Here is a 13843-nt window from a genome sequence, read left to right as displayed (position 1 = left end):
CAAGTTAGCTTTATGGTTGTCGCAGGCAAGGCCGCCATGTAACACCCATCTCTACTTACCCTGACCTGCTGCTCTCTGAACCGCAAATTGTTTGATATAATTGAGTGATTTCACAGGAGTTTGTCCTGGGGTCTCAGCCTTTTATAATTTACATCAATGATTTAAATGACAGGAGCCAAGGCATGGGGGCTACATTTACAGTTGACAAAAAATGTTAGGAATGTATGAATAAAGGTTAAATAAAGGAAACTACAGAGGCCTGAGGGAGGAACTGGGCAGAATTGACTGGGAGAAGAGCCTAGCAGGAAAGATAGTGGAATGCAGCAATGGCATGAGTTTCTGGGAGTCATTCAGGAGACGCAGCAAAAATTCATCCCGAGGAAAAAGAAGCATGGCACAGGGAGGATGAAGCAACCATGACACACATGCATGCACACATATGCTTGTAAATCCATAGGGTGAATTTGTATTTGCAGATACATTTTATTTGGTTCTGAAAGTACACAATTTATAGACAGTCAGTCAATGTGGTGTTTTGTAAATTCCTACTATAGAAATAAAACCTGACTCCAAACTAAATCACAAGCAGATTCACCTAACGTGCATTGTGTTACCTAAATTGTCACAATTTCCTTACACTAATAAAACCTTTAGTTCTCTAGGGAAGGTAACTTGAAATGAATTTGGGGAGTTACGTATATTATGTTAATCAATTAAAACCTTCTAACTGATTAAAGATTTAAAGGCATCTTAAGTTTGTTTAATACACCCTCACCAGTGGTGTCAGAGATAGTAGAAACTGCAGATGCTGGAGAATCTGAGATAACAAGGTGTAGAGCTGGATGAACACAGCAGGCCGAGCAGAATCTTTTCTGCTCCTAAGATGCTGCTTGGCATACTGTGTTCATCCAGCTCCTCACTTTGTCATCTTGCTAGTGGCGTGGCCCTTTTATCTTTTACTTATAAATTCTGTGTCTGATAATACTTTTCTCACCAACAACTGAAGGAGGAAAGAGGTTCTGTAATGTTATGTCTTCAAATACCTTGTGTTGGACTATAACCTGGTGTCGTGCAAATTCTGACCTTATCTACCCCAGTACAACACCAGCATCTCCACATAAGGGCAACTGGGGGATAAGAAATGAATCCTGGCCTTGCTGGTGACACCCACATTCCATCAACATAATTTAGAATGTGCTAGAACAGATTAATGATTAGCTAACAGATAGAAAACAGGGAGTAGGAATCAATGGGTTATTCTCACACTGGCAGACCACGTTGTTTGGATCATTGCTTGGGCCACAGCAGTTCATAATCTCTATCAGTGGTTTGGAGGTGGGTGCCAAGATATTTTCAAGTTTACTGATGATACAAAGCTCAACGGAAATGTATGTCTTGTGAGGAAGATTTGGGCAGGCTTTGAGAACAGACAAGTATTTTCAATTTGGTAAGAGGTTAGAAAGTGTGGATATAGAAAGAGATTTAGCTGTCAATGTCAATAAGTCACTGATGGCTAACATGCGAGTGCAGCAAGCTATCAGGAAGGCAAATAGAAACTGAAAGAACATTTGAGTACAGGAGTGGTGAAGTCTTGCTTCAATTGTATAAAAACTTGTTTAGATTGTACCTGTTGTTTTGTTTAATTAATTCACAGATGAGTATGTCCCTGACCAGGCAGCATTTATTGCCTGTCCCTAATTGCCCAAAGGGCAGTTAAGAGTTATCTATATTGCTGTTGGTCTGGAGTCACATGTAGGTCAGACCGGGTAAGGATGGCAGTTTTCTTCCCTAAAGCATATCAGTGAACCAGATGGGTTTTTCCCTGAAAACTGACAATGGATTCATGGTTATCATCAGACACTTAATCCCAGATATTAGTGAATTCATATTCCACCGTCTCCCGTTTTGGGAACTGAACCTGGGTGCACCAGAACATTACGTGGCTTTCTGAATTAACAGTCCCGTGATACTACTACGAGCTATTGCTTCCCCTGTTTACCAGGATATAACCTAGATTGTAGTGCAATATCTATAAGGAGAGATTGGACAAACTTGGATTGTTTTTGCTAGAGATTGGAGGCTGATGGGTGACTTGATAGAAATATATAAAATTAAGAATGGCATTGATAGGGTGTACAGTCGGAGACTCTTTCTGAGGGTGGAAATGTAAAATAGTAGGGGGCATAGGTTTGAGGTGGAAGAAGAAAGTTTAAAGGAGGCATGTGAGGGAAGTTTTTTACACAGAGGTTTGTAGGTGCCTGGAACATGCTGCCAAGGGAATGATAAAAGCAAATATGATAGCAGCATTTGAGAGATGTTTAGACACATGCGGGGGCTAAAGATATGTGGATCATGCAGGGCAGATGAAATTAGTTTAGGATGGCAACACGGTCAGAACAGACATGATTGGCTGAAGGGCCTGTCCATTGCTGTAACGTTCAAAGTTCTGTTCTATTTTTATCCAGGCTCTCCTCATAGCTAAAGTACTCCATTGCAGGCAACATCCCAGTGAATCTCTAATGAGCCCTTGTACAGCTAATAAGTCTTACTACAAACAACAAAATCTTATAATCTAGAATAAGTGTTCTGAGTCCCAAATATCTTAAATCTCTGTACTCTTAACTAGCTGCCACTGGACTTTTCATAATTTTTCCTCTTTCAAATCTCCCTTTAACCTTCTGTACCGTTGTGAAAACAACCCAAGCTTCTCAATGTACTTTGTGTTTTTATTTAAACATGAACTATTGCCGGAAGTTGGCTGTCAGCCAGAATGGGAGTATGTTAGACCAGGGTTAAGCAGGGATCATGAAGAGTGTTGGAAATCCCAAAATAGCTGCTCTATTATGTTTACACCAGTTGGTCTGCGCAGCTGCGCCGACGTAGATAAGCAAGTTACTTGGTTTAATTTTCTACATGGCTCCTCAATTCTTCCAGAGCATTCCCTCGATTTGGCTGTCAATATGGATAGCAGTTATATTTTTTTTGTTTTTAGTTGTGTATCTTGTGAGGAGCAGGAGACTCCTCAGCTTCCCACCTGGGCCTATTAATCTTGGGTTCCTGGGGAATTTCCTGCAACTTTCACCTTCAGTACCTCACCGCTCCTTGATGCAGGTAAGATCCCAGGCACTGCATGGACATTCTCTGCTGTAACCTGGCATCAGCTGCTTAGGACAGAACATTTTCAAGATTAAACTTCAGTTCTTTTGAAGGGAACTGAACCATGTTGATGCCTCAGCAACTCTGACGTAAAGATAGATAAATGACAGTAATAGTTACAACAGCATATACAGCCTAACTGCACTTACCATGGTCTGGATACCATTACTGCATTTATTACTGTACTTCTGGCCCCAAGCTCTTTACCTTTCTTTCACCACTACCCTTGGGTGCAAACTGGTCAGGCCTGTGCTCCTGGCTGTGGCCTGTAGCTCAGGATCGGGCACCTGCCTCCCTTCCTTCCTGCCCCTCTTCATCTCCTTTCCTCTCCCCACCTTCCCTCACTCCCTTCATCCCTCTATCAGGCTGTAGCCCGAGAGCTGGGGACACACTCCATCCTTCTCTGTCTTTAAGACAATGATTAGCAGATTTAAAATAGAGTTGAGGACAAATCACTTCTTTCAAAGGTTTGTAAATCTATGGAATTCACCACCCCAGTGTGTGGCAGGTGTCAGCTCATTGAGTACATGTAAGGAGGAGATAGCGTTTTAATTAGTAACGGGTTGAAGCATTATAGCGAGTGGACTGGAAAGTGGAGTTGAAGCTGACATGAGTTCAGCTTTGATTGTATCAAATGGCAGAGTAGGCTCAAGGGGCTGGATTTCATACTCCCACTCCCAGTTCTTATATTATGTTTTTATGTTCTTATGAGTCGCTTCTAATGCATTAATATCCTTGAGTAAGTCTGGTGACAAGTGCTGAATGCAGACTTCATATTTGGTCTCACCAATGCCTGGCATAAGTCATGCCCAAGAAAGAAATTAGCATTGGCAGAGAAGATGTTCTGAATGGTCTCACAGGATTAAAGGGAGATTAAATTTCCAGCACTGGCTGAATTGCATCCAAGGCTGTAGAGTGAGGCAAGGGAAAAAATAGCCAGGGTGCAGACAATAATCTTCAATTCTTCTCTGGCCACAGGAGAAATGCTGGAGGACTGAGAGCAGCTAATGTGACACCACTACTCAAGAAGAGAGCAAGGGATAAATCAGGAAGCTACAGGCCAGTCAGTTTAACCTTGGTGGTTGGAAAACTATTGAAACCAATTCTGAGGGACAGTTGGAGAAGCAAGGGTTAATGAAGAACAGTCAACACAGTTTTGTTAAGGGGACATCATGTCTGACCAACTTGACTGGATTTTTCACAAACATAACCAGGTGTGTAGATGAGGACAACATAATCTACTCAGATTTCAGCAAGGTGGTTTGTGATAAGACCCAGCATGGGAAAGTGATACCTAAGGTAGTGCGGCCGCACTTGGAGTATTGCGTACAGTTCTGGTCACCACATTATAAGAAGGATGTGGAAGCTTTGGAAAGGTTGCAGAGGAGATTTACTAGGATGTTGCCTGGTATGGAGGGAAGGTCTTACGAGGAAAGGCTGAGGGACTTGAGGCTGTTTTCATTAGAGAGAAGAAGGTTGAGAGGTGACTTAATTGAAACATATAAAATAATCGGAGGGTTAGATAGGGTGGATAGGGAGAGCCTTTTTCCTAGGATGGTGATGGCGAGCACGAGGGGGCATAGCTTTAAATTGAGGGGTGAAAGATATAGGACAGATGTCAGAGGTAGTTTCTTTACTCAGAGAGTAGTAAGGGAATGGAACGCTTTGCCTGCAACGGTCGTAGTTTTGCCAACTTTTGGTACATTTAAGTCGTCATTGGATAAGCATAGAACATAGAACATAGAACATAGAACAGTACAGCACAGAACAGGCCCTTCAGCCCACAATGTTGTGCCGACCATTGATCCTCATGGATGCACCCTCAAATTTCTGTGACCATATGCATGTCCAGCAGTCTCTTAAATGACCCCAATGACCTTGCTTCCACAACTGCTGCTGGCAACGCATTCCATGCTCTCACAACTCTCTGCGTAAAGAACCTGCCTCTGACATCCCCTCTATACTTTCCACCAACCAGCTTAAAACTATGACCCCTCGTGCTAGCCATTTCTGCCCTGGGAAATAGTCTCTGGCTATCGACTCTATCTATGCCTCTCATTATCTTGTATACCTCAATTAGGTCCCCTCTCCTCCTCCTTTTCTCCAATGAAAAGAGACCGAGCTCAGTCAACCTCTCTTCATAAGATAAGCCCTCCAGTCCAGGCAGCATCCTGGTAAACCTCCTCTGAACCCTCTCCAAAGCATCCACATCTTTCCTATAATAGGGCGCCCAGAACTGGACGCAGTATTCCAAGTGCGGTCTAACCAAAGTTTTATAGAGCTGCAACAAGATCTCACGACTCTTAAACTCAATCCCCCTGTTAATGAAAGCCAAAACACCATATGCTTTCTTAACAACCCTGTCCACTTGGGTGGCCATTTTAAGGGATCTATGTATCTGCACACCAAGATCCCTCTGTTCCTCCACGCTGCCAAGAATCCTATCCTTAATCCTGTACTCAGCTTTCAAATTCGACCTTCCAAAATGCATCACCTCGCATTTATCCAGGTTGAACTCCATCTGCCACCTCTCAGCCCATCTCTGCATCCTGTCAATGTCCCGCTGCAGCCTACAACAGCCCTCTACACTGTCAACGACACCTCCGACCTTTGTGTCGTCTGCAAACTTGCTGACCCATCCTTCAATTCCCTCGTCCAAGTCATTAATAAAAATTACAAACAGTAGTTTGTATTACAACAGCATATGGACGTACATGGAATAGTGTAGGTTAGATGGGCTTGAGATCGGTATGACAGGTCGGCACAACATCGAGGGCCGAAGGGCCTGTACTGTGCTGTAATGTTCTATGTTCTATTTTCTATGTTCTATGTTCTATGTTCAGTAAAGCCTTTGATAAGGTTCCACATGGTCGGCGATTGGAGAAAATGCGGAGGCATGGGATTGAGAGAGATTTAGCAGTTTGGATTAGAAACTGGCTTTCTGTAAGAAGGCAACGAGTTGTGGTTGATGGAAAATATTCAGCCTGGAGTCAGGTCACTAGTGGTGTGCCTCAAGGATCTGTTTTGGGACTACTGCTGTTTGTCATTTTTATAAATGACTCGGACGCAGGCATTGGTGGATGGGTTAGTAAGTTTGCAGATGACACTGAAGTCGGTGGAGTGGTGGACAGTGTGGAAGAATGTGATAATGGGAACTGCAGATGCTGGAGAATCCAAGATAATAAAATGTGAGGCTGGATGAACACAGCAGGCCCAGCAGCATCTCAGGAGCACAAAAGCTGACGTTTCGGGCCTATACCCTTCTAGGCCCGAAACGTCAGCTTTTGTGCTTCTGAGATGCTGCTGGGCCTGCTGTGTTCATCCAGCCTCACATTTTGTTATATTAGTGTGGAAGAATGTTGCAGGTTGCAGGGAGACTTGGATAAACTGCAGAATTGTGCTGAAAGGTGGCACATGGAGTTTAATATGGATAAATGTGAGGTGATTCACTTTGGAAAGAATAATAGGAAGGCAGAATACCGGGTCAATGGAAAGATTCTTGGTCGTGTGGATGTACAGAGGGATCTTGGTGTCCATGTACATAAATTGCTGAAAGTTGCCACCCAGGTTGATAGTGCTGTTAAGAAGGCTTACGGTCTTTTAGGTTTTATTGGTGGAGGGATTGAGTTCTGGAGCCGTGGTGCCATGCTGCAACTGTACAAAACGCTAGTGCGGCCTCACTTGGAATATTGCGTGCGGTTCTTGTTGCTCCATTCCTGGAAGGATGTAGAAGCATTGGAAAAGGTGCAGAGGAGATTTACCAGGATGTTGCCTGATCTGGAGCGCAGGCCCTATGAAGAAAGGTTGACGGACTTGGGTCTGTTCTCATTGGAGAGAAGGAGGCTTAGAGGGGATTTAATAGAGACGTACAAGATGATCAGAGGATTAGATAGGGTGGACAGTGAGAGTCTTTGTCCAAGGATGATGACGTCGGCTTGTACAAGGGGGCGTAGCTGCAAATTGAGGGGTGATAGATTTAAGACAGATGTCAGAGGCAGGTTCTTTACTCAGAGAGTGGTAAGGGCGTGGAACGCCCTGTCTGTCAATGTAGTTAACTCAGCCACATTAGGGGCATTTAAATAGTCCTTGGATAAGCAGATGGATAATGATGGGATAGTGTAGGGGGAGGGGCTTAGATTAGTTCACAGGTCGGCGCAACATCGAGGGCCGAAGGGCCTGTTTTGCGCTGTATTGTTCTATGAAATGAATGAAATGAATACCAACACTGCATTTTGCATTATGATGGATTTTGGAAGATTTAATTCAAGGGCGAACTATACTGTAAATGGAAAAGTCCTAGGAAAAATTGATGAACCGAGAGATCTGGGTGTTCAGGTCCATTGTTCCCTGAAGATGGCAACGCAGGTCAATAGGGTGGTCAAGAAGGCATATGGCATGCTTTCCTCCATTGGGCGGGGTATTGAGTACAAGAGTTGGCAGGTCATGTTGCAGTTGTGTTGGACTTTGGTTCGGCCACATTTGGAGTACTGTGTACAGTTCTGGTCACCACATTACCAAAAGGATGTGGATGCTTTGGAGAGGGTGCAGAGGAGGTTCACCAGGATGTTGCCTGGTATGGAGGGTGCTAGCTATGAAGAGAGGTTGAGTAGATTAGGATTATTTTCATTAGAAAGACGGAGCTTGAGGGGTGACCTGATTGAGGTCTACAAAATCATGAGGGGTAGAGACAGGGTGGATAGCAAGAAGCTTTTTCCCAGAGTGGGGGACTCAATTACTAGGGGTGATGAGTTCAAAGTGAGAGGAGGAAAGTTTAAGGGAGATATGCGTGGAAAGTTCTTTACACAGAGGGTGGTGGGCGCCTGGAACGTGTTGCCAGCGGAGGTGGTAGATGCAGACACGTTAGTGTCTTTTAAGATATATTTGGACAGGTACATGGATGGGCAGGGAGCAAATGGACACAGTCTGTTAGAAAATAGATGACAGGTTAGACAGAGGATCTTGATCGGCGCAGGCTTGGAGGGCCGAAGGGCCTGTTCCTGTGCTGGAATTTTCTTTGTTTTTTGTTCTTTGTTCATTTGCCTTCCTGACCATCAACTGAACTTACGCCAACCTTAAGAGAATCCTAAACTAGAACTCCCAAGTCCTTTCACACTTCAGGTTTCCAAAGCCCTTCCACATTTAAAGACGAGTGTATGCCTCTGTTCTTCTTATCTAAAAATAGAGCCCAACACTTTCCATCTGCCACTTCTTTGTCCACTCACTTAGCATTTCCTTCTGCAGCCTCTATGCTTCTTCAACACAACCTGTCCCTCCACCTAACTTCTGCCCTCAGCTCCTTGTCCTGATCATTCATGTATAATGCGAATAGTTATAGTCCCAACTCGGAACCATGCAGACCTCCACTAGTCACCAGCTGCCATCTTGAAAAAGGCCCCTTCATCCCCAGTCTCTGTCTTCTTCTACCAGACAGCCAATCCTTCATCCATGCCCCTAACACCATGGGCCCTTATCTTATTTAGCAGTCTCCTGTGCAGCATCTTGTCAAAGGTCTTCTGGAAATGTAATACATTACATGTACCCGGTCTCCTTTACCTAACTTGTTCATTACTTCCTCAGAGAAGGTTTGTCAGGGATGACCTCCTTTTGATGAAGTCGTGCTGATTCAACTCTATTTTATCATGCACTTCCAAATTCTGTGCAATCTCACCCTAATAATGGACTCTAAAATCTAACCGATAGCCCAGGTCAGGCTAACTGGCCTACAGTTTCCTATCTTCTGCCTCTGTCCCTTCTGAAACAGGGCGGGTTACATTAGCCATTTTCCAAGTCTCCAGAGCCCTCCCTGACTCCAGTGATTCCTGAAAAACCACCACCAACGCCTCTACAATCTCCTCAGATATTTCCTTTAGAACTTGGGGTATAGTCCATCTGGTCCGGGTGATTTATCCACCTTCGGACCTTACACCTTCCTTAGTACTTTCTCCTAAATGATAGCCACTGCACTCACCTCTGCCCCCGAGGTTTTCGAAGTTCTGGTATGCCACTGGTGTCTTCCACGTGAAAACTGATACGAAGTACCTATTCAGTTCTTTTGCCGTTTCTTTGTTCCCTGTTACTATGTTTCATGTAGATGGTTGTAAATCTGATCACCAGATGGCAGCATTGGATCAGTGTAGAAAATTCCACATTGATGGATAGCTGGCATTGAAATGGAACAGCAGAATGTTGATCAGACAGTGAGTTTTATGTTCCCTTTTATTTAAGCCTCACCAACAATATTTATTTAAATAACATCGTTCATGTAATATAACATCCCAAAGTTACAAGAAAAAGATAAGGATATCAAGGAAAATCAAACATGTGCTTTTTAAAACATATTCTTTTGTACCATTTGCACCAATATTTATTGTCCGTCCCAAATTGTGCCTGAGAAAGTGGTGGTGAACCACATTTTTCAGTCTAACTTAAGGTTGAAGTTTGTATCACATATAGATTGCATGATTAAAGAAGGCATTTAGCAAGCTTGCCTTCATTGCTCGGGCATATGAGTTCAGGACTTGGGAAATCATGTTGAGGTTGTACAGGACATTGCTGATGCCTCTTCTGGAATATTATGTCCAGTTCTGGTCGCTCCATTATGGGAAGGATATTATTAAGCTGGAGAGAGTTCAGAAAAGACTTACCAAGATGTTGCTGGGAATGGAGGGTTTCAGTTATGGGGAGAGGCTGGACAAGCTGGGACTTCTTTCACTGGAGAGAGAAAGGTTGAGAGGTAACCTTATCGAGGTTTATAAAATCATGAGGGGTATAGATGAGGCAAATGGCAGGCTGCCTTTTACATAGGGTGGACAATTTTAAGACTAGAGGGCACATTTTTAAGGTGAGAGGAGAAAGACATAAAAAAAGACTTGAGGGGCAATTATGTTCCATACATGGAGTGGTTTGTGTGTAGAATTAGCACATGAATAAGAAATGTTTGGAGTGATATAGATCAGGCATAGATAGGTGAGATATTTTAATTTGGGATTGGGGTTGTCATGGGCTGGTTGGATGTAAGGGTCAGTGTGCTGTATGCCTCTATGAGTCTCTTACCTGTTAGGCACATAAAAAATCTCTACAATCTTCTTTTATATTAGTAGTCAGCTTGCTTTAAACTTCATCCTCTTCCTGCCTGCCTTTTTAGTTATCCTTTGCCTGATTTTAACTATCCCCTGGCTTTCTACTTATCTTCACTACATTGTATGCTTTTCCTTTTGCTTTTATTTTGTCCCTGATGATGCATGCCAGCCAGCTTCATCTGCCCCTTACTATGTTTCTTCTTCCTTGGCATGAATTTCTGTTGCACCTCCTGAGTTACCCACAGAAACTCCTGCCATTGTTGCTGCCCCATCTTCCCTGCTAGGCCCCCCTTCCAATCAACTCTGGCCAGCTCCTCCCTCATCTTTGTAGTTAGCTTTACTTAATTGTAATACAATTATACCTGATTCAATATATTCCAACTCAAACTGGAGGACGAATTGTATCATATTATGGTCACAGTCCCCTAGGAGCTCCTTCACCTTCAGCTCCCTAATCAGGTCTGTGTCATTACATATCACTATTTCCAGAGTTGCCTATTCCGAGTGAGCTCTACACCAAACTGCTTCAAAAAAAATCACATAGGCATTGCACAAATCCCCTTTTTTTCAGATCCACTAATAATCTGATTTTCCCAGTCCATCTGCGTACTGGAATCTCTCATGACTACTGTAATATGCCTTTCTTACATATTTTTTCTTTCTCCGGATTTATTTTCTTCCACACTTCCCGACTGCTGCTAGGAGACCTGCACTCAATTCCCATCAGGCCCTTTCTCCTTTGCAGTTCCTCAACTCTACCCACACAGGTTCTATGCCTTCCAATTCTCTATCACTTGTTATAAATTTAATTTCATTTGAAACTAACAAGACAACTATGCCACTCCCCACCCAACTGCCTGTCCTTTTGATTGGATTGACAGTGCTGTGTTGACAACATTGTAACTTTATGAAATATAAACTACAGGCTTTTCAAAACTTCTTTTATGGTTCATTGGAGTCAGTAATAGACTAGCATTTATTGCCTGCCTTGCTGGTGAACTGCCTGCAGTCTATGTGTCTTACTGACTTGGTGCTGCCCAGATGTGATAGCACATATTCCAGATGGGTGATAATGGGAACTGCAGATGGTAGAGAATCCAAGATAATAAAATGTGAGGCTGGATGAACACAGCAGGCTCAGCAGCACCTCAGGAGCACAAAAGCTGACGTTTCGGGCCTAGACCCTTCATCAGGTGGGGTTAATTTTATAACAAAGTGTGGAGCTGGATGAACAAACAGGCCAAGCAGCATCTTAGGAGCACAAGGCCTGCTGTGTTCATCCAGCTCCACACTTTGTTATCTCAGATTCTCCAGCATCTGCAGTTCCCTTTATCTCGGGGTTAATGTTATATACTGTTTCATGTGGAATCTCCGCCTTATGTGCACAAATACTGCAATTAAAAAAAATCTCCTTTCTGTTCTAAAGCTGGGAAAGAAATATGGCAATATATTCAGCATGAATCTAGGAGCAGAGTTTTTGCTGGTATTGGATGGTTACTCTGTCGTCAGAGAAGCACTGGTCCATCATGGGGAGGTTTTCTCTGCAAGGCCCATTTCACCAATATTCCTGCAACTCAAAGGCTCACATGGTGAGTGACAAACCTACTCTCACCACCAACTTCCTCAATCCATATATCTGAATCACCTTCCAAAACAACTCGTCTTTTCTTTCCCAGGAATTATGTTTTCCAATGGCAGTGAATGGAGAGAGCAACGTCACTTTGCTGTGTCACATCTCAGAAATTTGCTCCCTCAGGTGAAACCATGGCTCATATCTGAGGCCCGAAGGCTGAATGAACGATTTGTGGAATATCACGGTAATTCTGTTTGAGAAAGGACCAATCAAAGAAATTAGAATATTTTAGATTTTTAGATTTTTCTGCTCAATGTTGGGTACCACAAAGGAACATTTGCATTTGTGCACTACCTTATGACACCTCAGGATTCCCTTTACAGCCAATCTTTCTTTTGTCAAGTGCCATTACTGATGTGACGTTGGGAACATGGAAGTCACTTTCATACTGCAGAATGGCACAAATAGCAGTCACTATGTTACTAATGAGACAGTGTTCTTAAGAAGATAATGGAGATGACGTCAGGATTTAATAGGGATTTATATTTTATTCAATCTCTTCAGAATTGTTTTGACGTACCTTTGAGGAATATGTGACTTGAACCCAGGCCTCTTGGCCCAGAGGTAAGGACTCTACCATAGCACTGCAACAACTCTAAACTTAGCTCAATGAATTTTTTTCGGCTAAGTTGGAGTTAAAGTGGCGGAATCTTAATGTTAAAGCCAGCTTGTTCAGGTGTGACATAGAACATAGAACATAGAACATTACAGCACAGTACAGGCCCTTTGGCCCTCGATGTTGTGCCAACCTGTCATACCGATCTCAAGCCCATCTACACTATTCCATGTATGTTCATCGTGACATTGATAAATATTATTTCATATAAAGGGGAGTATAATTCTGGAACTTTCTCCCATTAAAAATAGAAACCTTTGGATTCTGAGAGTCAGCTGGAAGTGTTGAAACCATGATGGATAAATCAATGCAGCATAAGAGGTGTTAAGAAATTCAGAATCGCGGCAGACATGGAGTTAAGATTCAGATCAAAAAGCACTACAGTTAATATTGGTGAGCCTGAACAAACTCCTCATGTCTTTGTTGCACAACGTAAAATAACTGCACAGAGGCACCCTGTCACCAAGTTACCCTTTATTTACAAGTGGACAGTCCTTGACATTGACCTGGCTTCCACACAGCCAACCCTCAGTGTTAACAGAACCTCTGACAATCCTGTTTATATCTGTCAGCCAGGGCTAACTGATTGGACCAAGTCAGAGAATTCATATTCTATGAGGTCCACCTGGCTGACCTTGTTAGAATAACTATATCCCTCCCCTACTAAGTCTTTTCCTTGTAGCCTCTCATTTGCTGTTTCCTGATCATTCTCCTCTGAGTCAGCCTTGGACACAGGTGACATGTACCAGGCCATAGCACACCTCTTGTGCTCTGAGTGTCTCAGAAGAAATTGATCCTCTTCTTCAGTCAGTAAAGGCATCAGGACTGCAATATCCACTATGCCTATCTCAGAGTCTGAGGTTTCTTTGTTGCCAGCCAGAGGGGGAGAACACACAGGCTCCCTTAGTCTTTATGGATGGATGAGCTTGAGGCTCATTTGGAACTTGGCAGGTACGATGTTGTGGGGATAACTGAGACGTGGCTTCAAGTGGACAGGGCCTGGAAAATGAATATTCAAGGCTACACATGCTATCGAAAGGACAGACTGACGGGCAGAGGGGATGGGGTGGCCCTGTTGGTGAAGAATGATATTCAGCCCCTTGAAAGGGGGGACATAGAATTAGGAGATGTAGAGTCAGTATGGAGAGAGCTGAGAAATTCTAAGGGTAGAAGGACCCTAATGGGAGTTATCTACAGGTCCCTAAACAGTCTGGATATAGGGTGTAAGTTGAATCAGGAGTTGAAATTGGCCGGTCGCAAAGGTATTACAACACTTGTAATGGGGGATTTCAAGTTGCAGGTAGACTGGGAGAATCAGGATGGTACTGGACCCCAAGAAAGGGAGTTTGTGGAGAGCCT

At 43.4% G+C, this 13843-nt stretch overlaps 2 protein-coding genes across 2 annotated transcripts in view; one reads left to right on the top strand and one right to left on the bottom strand.

The window, feature by feature from the left end:
- LOC125456989 (ubiquitin-associated and SH3 domain-containing protein A-like) overlaps nt 1-9222 on the bottom strand; it is a 163566-nt gene extending 154344 nt beyond the window's left edge. The window contains exon 1 of the mRNA XM_059650053.1: nt 9125-9222. The gene's annotated coding sequence lies outside the window, so the exon portion shown is untranslated. The remainder of the gene's footprint in view (nt 1-9124) is intronic.
- Nucleotides 2885-13843, top strand: part of LOC125456784 (cytochrome P450 2J1-like) — an 89280-nt gene continuing 78321 nt past the window's right edge. Inside the window, exons 1-3 of the mRNA XM_059650055.1 lie at nt 2885-3111; nt 11662-11824; nt 11912-12052. Coding sequence (XP_059506038.1) covers nt 2914-3111; nt 11662-11824; nt 11912-12052 — 502 coding nt within the window. The 5' untranslated portion in view covers nt 2885-2913. The remainder of the gene's footprint in view (nt 3112-11661; nt 11825-11911; nt 12053-13843) is intronic.

Source organism: Stegostoma tigrinum, chromosome 12 (assembly GCF_030684315.1).
Source record: "Stegostoma tigrinum isolate sSteTig4 chromosome 12, sSteTig4.hap1, whole genome shotgun sequence".
Taxonomy (NCBI): Eukaryota; Metazoa; Chordata; class Chondrichthyes; order Orectolobiformes; family Stegostomatidae; genus Stegostoma; species Stegostoma tigrinum.
Note: the sequence above shows the minus strand (reverse complement) of the source record. Positions and strands in the feature narration are given on the sequence as shown.